The sequence below is a fragment of the Sminthopsis crassicaudata genome, chromosome 5, assembly GCF_048593235.1.
Source record: "Sminthopsis crassicaudata isolate SCR6 chromosome 5, ASM4859323v1, whole genome shotgun sequence".
Classification (NCBI taxonomy): Eukaryota; Metazoa; Chordata; class Mammalia; order Dasyuromorphia; family Dasyuridae; genus Sminthopsis; species Sminthopsis crassicaudata.
This window is the reverse complement of record NC_133621.1, coordinates 229292330-229306022: the sequence shown is the minus strand read 5'-3', so window position 1 is coordinate 229306022 and position 13693 is coordinate 229292330. Positions and strand designations below refer to the sequence as shown.

At 41.3% G+C, this 13693-nt stretch overlaps 1 protein-coding gene across 1 annotated transcript in view; it reads left to right on the top strand.

Moving 5' to 3' along the window:
- The first annotated feature begins 7420 nt into the window (after positions 1-7420).
- The window catches only part of ACVR1B (activin A receptor type 1B), a 51497-nt gene continuing 45224 nt past the window's right edge, over positions 7421-13693 (top strand). The window contains exon 1 of the mRNA XM_074270340.1: positions 7421-7580. Within this exon, the coding sequence (XP_074126441.1) occupies positions 7490-7580 (91 nt within the window). The 5' untranslated portion in view covers positions 7421-7489. The remainder of the gene's footprint in view (positions 7581-13693) is intronic.

Here is a 13693-nt window from a genome sequence, read left to right as displayed (position 1 = left end):
TTTAACAGTTATTTTAAATTGAATTTCTCTTTGTATCTCTTACTGCTGGATTTTGTTAGTGATGTAAAAGAATGCTAATGATTTATGTAGATTTATTTTGTATGCTGCAACTTTGCTAAAGTTGTGAATTATTTCTAATAGTTTTTAGTTGATTCTCTAGGGTTCTCTAACTATACCATCATATCATCTGCAAAGAGTGATAATTTGGTTTTCTCATTACCTACTCTAATTTCTTTAATCTCTATCTCGACTCTTATTGCTGAGGCTAGTGTTTCTAATACAATATTGAATAGTAATGGTGATAGTGGGAAACCTTGTTTCACCCCTGATCTTATTGGAAATGGTTCCAGTTTATCCCCATTACATATGATGCTTGCTGATAGCTTTAAAATTGATGCTACTGACTTTTTAAGGAAAATTCCATTTATTCCTATATCCTCTAATGTTTTTAATAGGAACGAGTGTTGGATTTTATCAAATGCTTTTTCTGCATCTATTGGGATAATCATATAGTTTTTGTTAATTTGGTTATTGATATAGTCAATGGTGCTAATAGTTTTCCTAATATTGAACCAGCCCTGCATTCCTGGTATAAATCCTACTTGGTTATGGTGTATTATTCTGGGGATGATTTTCTGTATTCTCTTTGCTAATATTTTATTTAAGATTTTTGCATCAAAATTCATTAGGGAGATTGGTCCATAATTTTCTTTCTCTGTTTTTGTCCTACCTGTTTTAGGAATCAGTATCATGTCTGTGTCATAAAAGGAATTTGGTAGGAGTCCTTCCTTCCTTATTTTTTTCAAATAGTTTATATAGTATTGGAGTTAATTGTTCTTTAAATGTTTGGTGATATTTATATCTTGTATTAATTTGGGATTAATAAGATGGCAGGAAATAGTAGACTTAGTAGTTTTGACTGTAAATGTGAATGGGGTGAACTCTCCCATAAAGTGTGAGCAGATAGTAGACTGGATTAAAAGCCAGAATTCTACAATATTTTGTTTACAAGAAACACATTTAAAGCAGAGCATTATATACAGAGTAAAGGTAAAAAGCTGGAGCAGAATCTATTATGCTTCAGGTGAAGTAAAAAAAGTAATATCTAATATTCCAAAAGGCAAAGGAACTTGGAACACAGCTAAGGATAAATCATCCTGCTAAACTGAGCATTTTCTTTCAGGGAAGAAGATGGACATTCAATGAAACTGGTGAATTCACCAGACATGAGATTCCAGGCCCTTCGATCCTTTAAAGAGGAAGCTGCTAGGTCTTGAGTAATCCTTATTGTTGTTCCTTGGTATTTGAATTGTTTCTTTCTGGATGCTTGTAGTATTTTTTTCTTGGTCCAATAGTTCTTGAATTTAGCCATGATATTCCTTGGCGTTTTAATTTTGGGGTCTCTTTCAGGAGGTGTTCAGTGAATTCTTTCAATGGTCATTTTATTTTCTGATTCTATGACATCCAAGCAGTTCTCTTTGAATCGTGTCTAGGCTTTTTTTTTTTTTTATCATGTATTGTCTCTCCTATATCTATTTTTCAGGGTAATTGTTTTCCCAATTAGGTTTTTTACACTTTTTTTCTATTTTTTCATTATTTTGGGTTTTGCTTGACTGATTCTTGTTGTCTCATTGAATCATTCATTTCCATTTGTTCAGTTCTGAATTTTAGTGAATTATTTTCTTCATTTACTTTTTTTTCTTTTTTCAATTTCTTTTTTTTTTTTATTTTTTTTGGAGGCTGGGGTTAAGTGACTTGCCCAGGGTCACACAGCTAGGAAGCATTAAGTGTCTGAGGCCAGATTTGAACTCAGGTCCTCCTGAATTCAAGGCTGGTGCTCTATCCACTGCACCACCTAACTGCCCCTCCAATTGAATTTTTAAATGAGTTCTTTTGTTCTATGGAATTTTTTTCCATTTCAAAAATTCCGTTTTTTAAGGAGTTGTTTTCTTTTTCCATTTTATCAAATCTATCTTTTAATGAGTTATATGCCTTTCCAAACCCTCTTGCAAAGTTTTCATTTCCTTTCCCCATTTTTCTTCTAGCTCTCTTTTAAGATCCTTTTTAATTTCTTCCAGGAGAGCCTTGTATGATAGGGACCAGGTTATATCACCTTTTGGGGGATTCTTCTGGTGACAATCCAGGGTTTGAGATCTGTTCTTCTCTTTCACTATAGAAGCTGTCTATTGTCAGAATTCTCTACTTTTTTACTCATTTTTCAAAAAAAAATTAAGGTCTGCTTTTAGGCAGGAAAGGTTTTCCAAGCTTTCTCTACAAGCAGCAGCTTCCTCTATAAGCAGCCATAGCTGCGCTGGATCAGTGCTGACTCATTCCCAATTCTGGGTGGGCGTGGCCAGGTCCTGTGAGATTCTGGCGCTTTGCAATTCACTATTTACCTTTTGTGTTTGTGTTGGATATTTTATAACTTCTCTGCTGATCTAATGGCTTACAGCCAGGGCAGAATAGCCAACACTGCTGCTGTAGATTCCTCATTGTAGATTCTCTGCCCCACAGAATCTGTACCACTTTGTGGAGTCTGTACCACCCAGGACTCTGTGCTGTCTGCACTGTCATCTGTGCTCAGCTGCTTGTGCTGGCTGCCAAACTCCAATTTCCAATTGAAACAGACCTTTCCTGGGGATCTTTGAAATTATCTTTTGCTTGTAATTTGTTGCACTCCCAATATTTGTGGGTTCTGCCTATCCAGAATTAATTCAGAGACTGGATTTGCTAATTAGTCTGAGAGTCTAGAAGCAGAAAGAGGAGAAGGTCAAAAAGAAATGTGTGTCATCTCCACCATCTTGGTAAGTTCTTAATAAATATTTGTTCAATTTCTTTTTCTAAAATGGGGCTGTTTAAGTATTTTATTTTCTCTTTCGTTAACCTGGGCAACCTATATTTTTGTAAATATTTATGTGTTTCACTTAGATTGTCAGATTTATTGGCATACAATTAAGCAAAATGGTTCCTAATTATTGCTATAATTTTCTCTTCATTAGTAGTAAGTTTACCCTTTTCATTTTCGCCCTGTTCGGGCGCCAAATTGCGAAGGTCTGGTCTAGCTCCTCTTGTCAAGATAAGCAAAAGTCCTTGCCCCACGTTGGGCGCCAATTGTAGCGAGCTGTCGTCTCTAGAAGCTGCCGGATCACTCTCTGGGAAGAGATCTGCTGTGTCTACTCAAATCTCTCAGACAGATTCTTCTTCCTGTAGTGAACCGTTGTCTCCAGGCAGTTGCTGTTAACTCTTGTCCAGAGAAGTGACTTCCCTTCCTGCAGAGAGCCCCATCAGGCCTGATGTAATGCAGAGACCCTCTTCTTGAATCCTGGCTCTGAATCTCCTCCAGCTCTTATCCTTCTCCAGGCCGATCTGCTCTCTGGGCCCAGTGCTGTCTCTTTTATTCTCCCAGAGAATGGGCGTGGGATAATGCAAGGGCTTCTGGGAAGAACCACCCCAGCCAATGAGCTTGCCCCCTCTATCAAGTCAACCTGAGTTCTCACCTTGTAATTGTCCAGAAAACCTGAATTCTCACCTTGTCACTGTCCAGACAACCTGAGTTCTCACTTAGTAATCCTAACAATTGGTAATTTGGTTTTCTTCTTTCCTTATAAATGTTTGAATAGATGTTTAAGGCCCTCCACACACTGATTCCAATCTACTTTCCTAATCTTATTTTATATAAATTCTTTCCAGGACCCTGTGTTCAACCAACCTGGATCACTAGCTATTCCCAAATTCAACATTCCATCTGCTTGCAAAATACATTAGCACTGACTTGAAATGTTCTCCCTCTTTCTGCTTTCAGAAGATTCCTCATCTTATTTAAAGGCCTACCTCAGGTGTCCTCGCCTCTTTGATTCTCCTCCTATCCTTACCCATCATTATGAGTGCTTTCTTTCTCTTCAATTTATATATAGTTTGATGTGTTTTATCACCACCACTAATAGACTATCAACTTCTTAAGATAAATAAGGTAGTTTTATCTTTGTATCCTCAGACCTAGCACAGCAGATAATTTATAAATGTATTCAGAAGATAATTTACAAATATTTTTGGATTGTCATGTATAATAAAGGATAGCTAAGTGCATAGTGGATAGAACATAGGAGTTGTAGTCAGGAAGACCTGAATTTGAATATGGTTTCAGACATCTACTAGCTGCCTGATGCTGGGCAAGTCACTTAATTTTTGTCTGCTTCAGTTTAATCATCTGTAAAATGGAGATAATATTATCACCTACCTCCTAGAGTTGTTGTGAGGAAAAATGAGACAATACTTATAAAGTATTTTAAAAATTACATAAATGCAAGCAAATGAGGACTAATTATTGAGGCCTTGAAGGACAGGCAAATGAGCTTGGCCTTGAAATGGGCCTATATTCAATAGTACTGGTTTCTTTTTGAAATGTTTAATGAAAATTATTAATTCATGAAACATAGTTGGAAATGGATAACAAGAAAAAAAAAACCACTGTGGTTATGGAGGGAATGATCTGAATTCAATAGAAAAGATGCCTTTGAATGGCAACAGACAAACCTATGAACTGGGTTATCTGTTTCTGGTATTTTCTACCACCTTCATCATAGCTCTCTCCCTTTGTACTCTATTTAATCTGATCTGCCTCTCCTCTCATCCTCTACATATATCATATGACTAGTTTAGATTTTTAGGCAGAATCAATGTCTGATAAGGTACTAATAAAGATGTCAGCTAAGGAGTATTCCCAGAGGACATTTTGAATGGTATGTTGAGAGTCTCAAAGATGAACTAGTTGTGGACAATAGAGACCACTCTAGATTTTTTTTTTTTGGCAAGGTTAAGTAATTTGCCAAAGATCACATACCTAGTAAGTGTCAAGTATCTGAGTCTTGATTTGAACTCAGGTCTTCTTGCCTCAAGGACAGGTGCTCTATCCCCCCACTATAGATTCTTGAACAAGACATCATCAAGAAGATAGTGGTTCAGGATAACTAATATTGGCAATGGTCTGAACTGGTATCAAGAGAGATTGGCAGAAGGGTCAATTAGATGTTGAAACATGTCAAGTCAATAAGTCAATAAGCATTAATTAAGTACCTTTTATGGGCCAGGTACTCTGCTAAATGCTGGGGGATACCAAAAAAGGCCAAAAAATAGCCTCTGCTGTGAAGGAGACAAGAGTCTAATGGGAGGAGAAAACATATACTCAAGTAGATACAAACAAGCAATAGACTGAATTAATTGGAGACAATCTCTGAGGGAAGGCATTAAAGTTAAGGGGATCAGGAATGGCTTCTTGATGAAGGTTGGACTTTGGCCAAAACTTGAATGAAGCTGGGAAAACTCGGTGGCAGAGATGAAGAAGTAGCATCTCATTCGAGATAAGTACTTAACAAATGCTTTATCCATCTCTCTGTCTCTGTTTTTGCTTCTCTGAGATGGAAAAGCATTTTCTTAGGGGGAAGAGGTAACACTTAGGTAAAGATTCCTGGTGAGACCCAGTAGGTGGCAGCAGTGAGAACATCCCAGTGGGGTACAGGGAGCAGCAGGCAACTCAAAGACTAAATGCATTACCCAGTGGGGAGGATGCCAGACTGAAAGCCACACCCAGCGAAGAACCAGCTCAACAAGAGCAGAAAGTGATGTCACCAAGGAACATAGGACACTGAAGCATCCGAGTCACCAGGGCCCCTGAAACACCTGTGCCCTAAGTGTGTCCCTCCTCCCTCTTTCCACTGATGGTCTGTGCAGGAGAATGTGTCCCAGATTTATGGGGAAAATATTCTACCGATAGTTTCTTTTCTTTCCCGTCCCCTCTTTCTTTTTCCTTCCTTCACTTCCCCACTCAATCATTTCTCCATACCTCTACCCCCACCAACTGAGCCTCCCCTTGTAACCAAGAATAACAAAGTATCCTTTTTCTTACTGTGTGATTTCATGAAATGCCTTGGCTTTGAACTAATTCTGCCTTGAGCGGCTGTAACAGTAAGCACATTAGTGGGGGCTCATGATAATGGTTCTGAATAAATGCAGAACCACAGAACACCTTGAATCCCAGGCAGCTTTGGGAACTGGGGCTGCGGGGCACGCCGGTGAGCTACAAGAATGACCTGACTCTCTCCGGCTTTAACACAACAATTATGTATGCATAATCTGCTTACATTGTTGTGTTAAAACAGTGAGAGTCAGATAGAAAGGAGTGAGTGCTTCTACTTATTCATTGGGAAGCCTTTGGAGATTCTCTCTGTCCGTGCAGCAGGGAGGAGAGAGGACCGAGCTTCGGGAGTTTGACCCTTGCCTCCGACGCTTAGTAGCGATGATCAGGTAGGTGCCTGAGAGCTGACAGGAGTACTTTGCAAACACCATATAAATGCAGTTATTAATTAACATGAAATCTTAGTTGTGGACTAATGCTACTTCCTTCACGAAGTCTTCCGAGATTTCCCCATCCTCCTCATCCTCCCTAACCCACAATGGTCTTTTCTCTCTTTAGACCTAAAAAGCCACATTGAAACCATTGGCTAATGAACTTGTGTGACTGGATCCCGAATTCAATGGCAGTGGATCTTGTCTCCCTTAATTTTTAGATCCCACTCGAGGCCAGCCCAGCGGTCTGCCCCATAGGAGGTGCTTAATGAAGGCTTCATTGGAATGAATCCGGGCAGTCTCGTGGCAAACCTGGTAAAAAGCTCGGGCTAGCAGTCCGCTGCCAAGGTTGCACTGCTCTAAGGTTAAGTTCAGAGTGAGTGGGAGTCCTCCTTCGGAGGTGAAGGGCGGCGGAGATTAAGGTGTGCACGAAGTGCCCCTCTGGGAGCACGGAGGGCCGGGGACCACTGGCTCCAAGCCTGCAGAAACCGCTGGGACCGGACCCGACACCGTGACCGTTCTCACCTCCCTATCCATACCACAGGGCCCCCTCATTGCCTTTGGACCCTCCCTAGGGACTGGGAAAGGGAAAATCTCGCCTCCCCAGGATACTAGTTGACCTTTAGGCAGCTCCCTCTACAAACCCTTTTAGAGTAGCATGGCTATTATCGTTCCGGGCAGCCAAGGTCCCACAGGTGACCGGTCCCCAAGGTGCGCGCTCCCCGGCGCACCGCCCCTCGCCCCGGCGCGCGCGCGCGCACATACGCACGTACAGAGGCACCGCCTTCCCTGCTCGCGCTCCTCGCCGGTTTCCTGGAGAGGGAGAGCCCTCAGCGGGGCGCGTGCGCGCTCTCTTCTCCGCCGCTGCCTAGCGCGGAGCTGCGCGCCCCTTCTTTAAGCAAGGGGCAATCCTGCGCATCTCTCGCCCCTTCCTTCGAGGGGGACTCTAGCTGACTCCTCGCGCACGCGCGCTGCGGGGGGGTCCCGCGCGGCGTCCGGGACAGCACGTGCGGGGAGGAGGCGGAGGCGGCGGCGGGCGCGCGCTCGGGGCGGGCGGGCGCGGGCGCGCGCCGGGAGCTGCTGGGCTGCGGCGGCGGCGGCGGCGGCGGCGGCGGCGGCGGCGGCGGCGGCAGCAGCGACTGTTACTATGGCGGAGTCGTTCGGAGCCTCCTCCTTCCTCCTCCTGGTCTTCCTCCTGCTGGAGGGCGGCGGCGGCGCCGGACCTCGGGGGACCCAGGGTGAGTCCCGGGGAGAGTGGGGAAGGAGAGTGGCGAGAGCGGGCGGGATTCGGGGCGAGGCCTGAACCCAGGCACCCCCTCCCTCCCTCCGCCGCCGGGCCGTCCGCGGGCTCGGCTCGCCTCGGCTCGGCCCCGGCGCTCCGGGGATCCCTTCTCCGCCTGCCCGGCGAGGCGTGGTCGCCGCCCTCCGGGCCTGAGGAAGAGGCGCCAGCCCTCCCTCCTCCCCTGCGTATTCCGGGACCGGGGTCTCCCCGATCTCCTACCTGCCCACGTCCTGGGGAGGGAAACAGCCCCGACCCCTCCCCCCATCATTGGGACCCCCCATATCTCTCTCTCTCTCTCTCTCTCTCTCTCTCTCTCTCTCTCTCTCTCTCTCTCTCTCTCTCTCTCTCTCTCTCTTTCTCTCTTTCTCTCTCTCTCTCTCTCTCACACACACAACACACACACACACACACACACACACACACACACACACACACACACACACACACACACACACACGACGTTTGGAAGGACCGGGGAGGCAGCCCTGGGACTGGAAACGGATTAATGCTTCTCACCCCCGGGAAACGAATGACAGGGGCCCTATTCCTTTAATTACCGAGTAGCTGCCTTTATGCGAAATCTTGATAAAAATCTAAGATCTACCTTTAGCCTCCAAGATTACATAAAGATCCTAGGGGAGGAAGTTCTCCCTCTGCCCTTGGCCAAGATTTCTCTCCTCCTCCCCAAAGAAAAAACGAACAAACAAAAACTTACCTTCTACCCCGAGCAACCTTAACCTTCCCGTCTGACGTGCCGTCCGACTCTCCGGGAGACGGACAGGTTTCAGCCACACTCTCCCTTCTTTGTGAAGCCCTTCGGCTTGTAGAGGCGCCATTGAAATCCCCAAATAGTATTAATTTAAGGAATAATCGATTCAAAGGGGTTTTGCCTTAGAGATGAAGATTTTGTCTGAGCTCGAGGGATTATTGACCTGTACTTTTTTGTCTGGGAGCGAAAGTCAGAACTCCAGGTTGATTACACAGAATCGGCTGCTTTGAATTCTCAGCAACCACCTAACCTTTCAACAATGGAATATAGCGTGTGTGTGTTTATTTGCTAACCCTGTTTTTTCTACTCAAGATGATGGTCCTGCCTTGCTTAAATAGCCCAAACGGGAAAGGGATCATTGCACTTTGAGTCTGAAATTTTTTTATTATTTTTAACTTGAATATCTGGTCTTGCTAGTAGCTGGTGTGTGTGCATTCTGTCTTTGTTCACTAATGCTTCTCTTTGGCGTTCTGTGTTTTCTTCCTTATTACTATATTATATAGGCAACTACTCCGTGTGATCTGGTTGTTGAACACCGTGGAAAGGTGTGTGAATAGAAACTAACAGCATTTGTGGTGAAATTCCATGAATAGGGAGATTTCATGCGGGTGGGATGGGAGTAGTTACAATGGACTATGTGTCTGGAAGATATAATATTAGGATATTATGAATAAATCCTTAAATTTCTTTCTTAAGGATTTTTATTATATTCCTAATGTGTCACAGACTGTAACAAGTCTTTCCCTGGTGTCTTTTTTTAATGTCTGTTTTAAAAAAGTCTAAATAAAGAATAAAGTACCTACCTAAAATGTTTAATTGATAATCCAGCTTGTTCTGAATGAGCCACAGTCTGCTTTCTTTAACCTTTCCTAAAAAGAATGTCCAGTAAGGGAGGGGGTTGGGCGAGATTTTGTTTCTTATTCCCCCCCCCTTTTTCTTTTTTAAATTAGAAAGGGGTTGTATGTCCAGCTGATATTCTCCAAGGCCTTAAAACTTCTTGGCCAGACACTACAATTTTTTTCCGGGACACATCTAGTTGCCCACAGTGAATGCACCGGAAACCACTGTTGCAAAAGGATTAGAGTAGAACGTCAGTTCTGGGAAAGCTAACTATGGGCCATGGGGTGACAACTAGTTGAATCTTTTCTCCTGTGTATCTTCATCAGAATGATTTTATCTGTATTAGCTGGGTTAGAAATAGAGCAGGGTAGTTCTAAAGCATTTCAGACTTTTTCTCGGACCTTATAACAGAAGAATGAGTGGTTTGGAAGACTATTCATTTAATAAAGAGAGAGGCTGGTGAGGTATTGGGACCTTTGTACCTTAATAAAATCCTGACTGTGGGAAGGGGAAGAAGTTTGCACCCTGATAAAGTTATGGCACTGAACTGTTTGATTAGGAGTATCATGCTTTTTCAGGTTCATCTGGGGAGTTCACATTTCACTTATTTTTAAAATATGAAATTATTTGATTTAGGAGAGGCAATAGAAATTTTTTTCTATTTTTCAACATCAGTAGAAACCTTGATGATAGAAATTCTAATAGATAATGAAATTTAAGGGGCATACTTAAGATCTAATTTGAATCCAGATGTCCACTCAGTAAAATAAATATGTTCAGTAAAAGTTGATTCTTACAACAGAGAATAAATGAATCCATTGCCTCTCCATATCTTTTTATCTGTCCATATGGCTTATGGAAAACATGTATTAGTTGGAACTTGGACTATTAGTTGCAATACCAGAACTTTGTTCCCCCACAGGTTGTTCTTGAACAGGTTTAACCTCTGTGTACCTCAGTTCTTCTTTCTATATTGTAAAAAAAAATGATACATGCTGTTCTTTTGGGGACATTTGTGAGGCTGAATTACTGATATCCAGTTGGTTGAGTATTTTTAGATACAGTTTCTGTACTTATGTGAATAAGCAATGTTGGATTACTTTTTATCTTATCAGGGCAGAATAACTGCTTTGTGATTGAAGGAAATACCATTTGTTACAGTGTAAATTCTTTTTTATTTATGCATTTTGGCAGGCTACTTTTAGATTCTTTCAAGTTAATCTCTGCCTTAGAGGACAGGTCTTTAACATTTGTACAACTAGCCTTGTACCTGGCCATCTGAGATTCTGGAGGGAGTGACCTGCTTAGCTTTATTGGTTTGGCACCATATTATTTATTATGCAACTCTGGGTATGTTTATGGCACTATGTAAATGTTACATAAGAACTTAGAGCCAGATTTGGGCCAATTGGGAACTAAAGAGGAGATTAGACTGAGAACTTCATCTTAAAAGGTTCTTTGGAATGTGGGAGACAGCTCCTTTAATGGGAATTTTTATTGTGTCTTTACTATGTCAGAGATTTTAACAGATCTTTTCCTGATGATTTGGTATAATGTCCTCTCAGTACTCTCTAATACCCTGTTTCATAGGGGCGAAGACTTTAAGCTAACAGGGATTTTAGAGCACACTAGTCCAGTCCTTTCATTTTGCAGGTAAAGAAACTGAAGCCTACAGTTAAGTGTCCCCAATCACATGGGTAAGTAAGTGACAAAAGCAAGGCTTGATCTTGTTTTCAATCTTGCACTCTGTTTAACCAGTTCAGCTTTATACAGTCTTCTGTCCTTGAATTCCTTGCCCCCCTTGCTATTCATCCTTTCCCAAACCCCAAATCTGGATTACCCTCCCCATTTCTCATCTTTAGTCCTACACCTTGCTGCAGATCCCAAATGCCAGAATCCATTACGTTCATTTTTATCTAATCTCACTTGGGCCTTAACTGCCTACAGGGCAAATCTTTAAATTATCTCTGATTCACCTTTTATCACACTTCCCACAAGATCTTTTCCGGACCTTTACTTCTTTCCTCCAACCATTTACATTATCTTCTCTACTTACTCTTCTGGGAGGACCTCTTACTTAACAAGAAACTTAAGGCAATCCTTCTTGAACTCCCTCTTGTTATCACTTCTACATTTCATATCTCCTCATAATTCCCTAATGCCTTTAAGAAAGAGATGAATCTTCTGCTTACCAAGACCAAATTCCTTAGATTTTTGTCCCTTCCCTTCTCTAGGAACTGTGTCAATCATCTCTTCCATTCCTTTTATACGCTGGCTCCTTAACCAACAAACATACCTAGACCTCCCTATCATAAAAAAAGAGACAAACCCTTCATTTGATCCTGCTGTCACTTCAGGCTTTTAGCTCTTTGTAAACTCCCTTTCTCTGCCAAATTCCTAGCAAAAATTCTCTTTACTTTTTGCTCCTTTCTTATCAATTCTCTAAATTGATTTTTGAACCCACCTTAACACTTGATTGAGTTGCTCTTTCTAAAATTGGATTATGAACTCCTTGAAAGTAGGGACTGTTTGTTTTGTTTTGTTTTTGTTTGTTTTTCTTAGCATCATCAGTGCTTAACACAGTGCCTGGAACACAGTGGGCTCTTCATATGTACTTGTTGAGCTGATGGAGAGTTTTTGAATAATATTGTTATCTGACCATTGCTTTCTTGCTTATTAAGTTTCAGTGGTTCCTTATTGCCTCTGCCTTAAAATAAAGATTCACATTCTGGCTCCCTCCTGTTTTTCATATTACTCCTCTCATATATTTTGTTCCAGCCAAACTGGTCAACTTGACATTTCCCATACATGGCATTCCATCTCTTGCCTCTTTGCCCTTTACCTTGTGGAATTCTTAGCTCCAGGCAAGGCTCAGCTCAAGTGCCATCTCTGAAGGGGAAGCTTTTTCTAACTGCCATCAAGGCTTCCTGCACTCCCATCCCTAAAATTTCCTTGTGTTTACTTTGTAATAATTTTTAAATTTGGCTCTGTATATGTTGTGGAATGTAAATTTCCTTGGGGAAATGGACTATCTCTGCATCCCCAGCATTTGAAATCTAGGAGGCACTTAATAAATGTTTAATGACTTGAAATTGAATGGCATTCTTATGAAAAATCGTATTTGAGTGACTGACTTTGGTGGGCTCTGATATTATAGTCAGGCCAATTTCATCCCAGGAAGCTCATTGCAGCCCTCTGCCACCACATAAATCAGTAATTTGGTGAAATCTACTGCTGCTGTTTCCATCAAAACCTGCTGGAGAGGCTTGTCAACTTGAATTGCTTTGCATTACAGTCTGTTCTTAGGAGTAAATCTAGTTCATGCTTTTCTCTACTTTATTTAGTCCTAAAGCGCAGCAGAAGCTAACACTAAGGTTCATTTTTGTATTTTCATCTTTAAAATCTGTCTTATACTGTTTATTGATAAAATCTCTACTTGCAAAACTCATCTTGGAATCCCATCATTGTTTGGACTAAATGTGTATTTTTTATTTTATTTATTTATTTATTTTTTGTTAGATGAATTTTTTTTTGTAAGATTTTTTCTCGTTTTCTTTTTGTATTTTTTTTTAAAGTATCTTAAAACCTTTCTTCCCATCAATCTCATTGACATTGATAGTGATGCAGGCATCTTCATCCAGTCATTATATGCAAAACTAATGGGGAACAGTGAAATCTTTAAAATAGTAACTGGAGAGAGAGGAGAGTAGCTTCAGGATCGTTGTCTTGGTCCTGTGACAATGCCTTTTCATATCTATCTATCTATCTATCTATTTATTTATTTATTTTTATTTTGGCTTTCCTCAATTACTTACTAAAGACATGGTTTACTAAGATCTTCTTGAGATCTCTTCTAATTTTAGATTTGATGCTCATATGTAGTGGAGAGAATCTTGTACTAGAAGTCAGATCTGTGTTATGGAAGACACTGACTTTCGATTTGACCTCAGACAATTCCCTCTTATGGGACCTCAGTTTCCTCAGCCATAAAATGAAGATATTGGCCCAGATGACCTCAGAGGCTCCTTTTAATCTTAATATGAGCTATCTTCTCAGTTTTTTCTCTACTTGCATGCAGATTCCTCTATATTTCCCACTTGATCTTTTGTAAACAAAAATATAAGGGCTTGCTGAGCTTAAGCTGAAACATTGGCCAGATTGAAACATCTTTTTTAAAGTATTGTTCTAGAATCTGTACTTTTTCTTAAGTATTTTTTTTTTCCTCCTGGGCAGTTGTCTTGGGTTTCTACCTCTTTAACAGTTTTCTCTCAGCTCCATTCCCTCATCATTTCTTGTTTTGAACTCATAATCTGAAGTCTCCTATAAGACAATCATCTTATTCACTTAACTCTTTTCTATCTGTTCCCTCTGTAAACTAGGAGTCATCAACACCTCTTCTATTAGCCTCTGAGAATTGTAGAACTTATAAAAAGTAGAATTGAAGTCCATTCTCTCTCAGG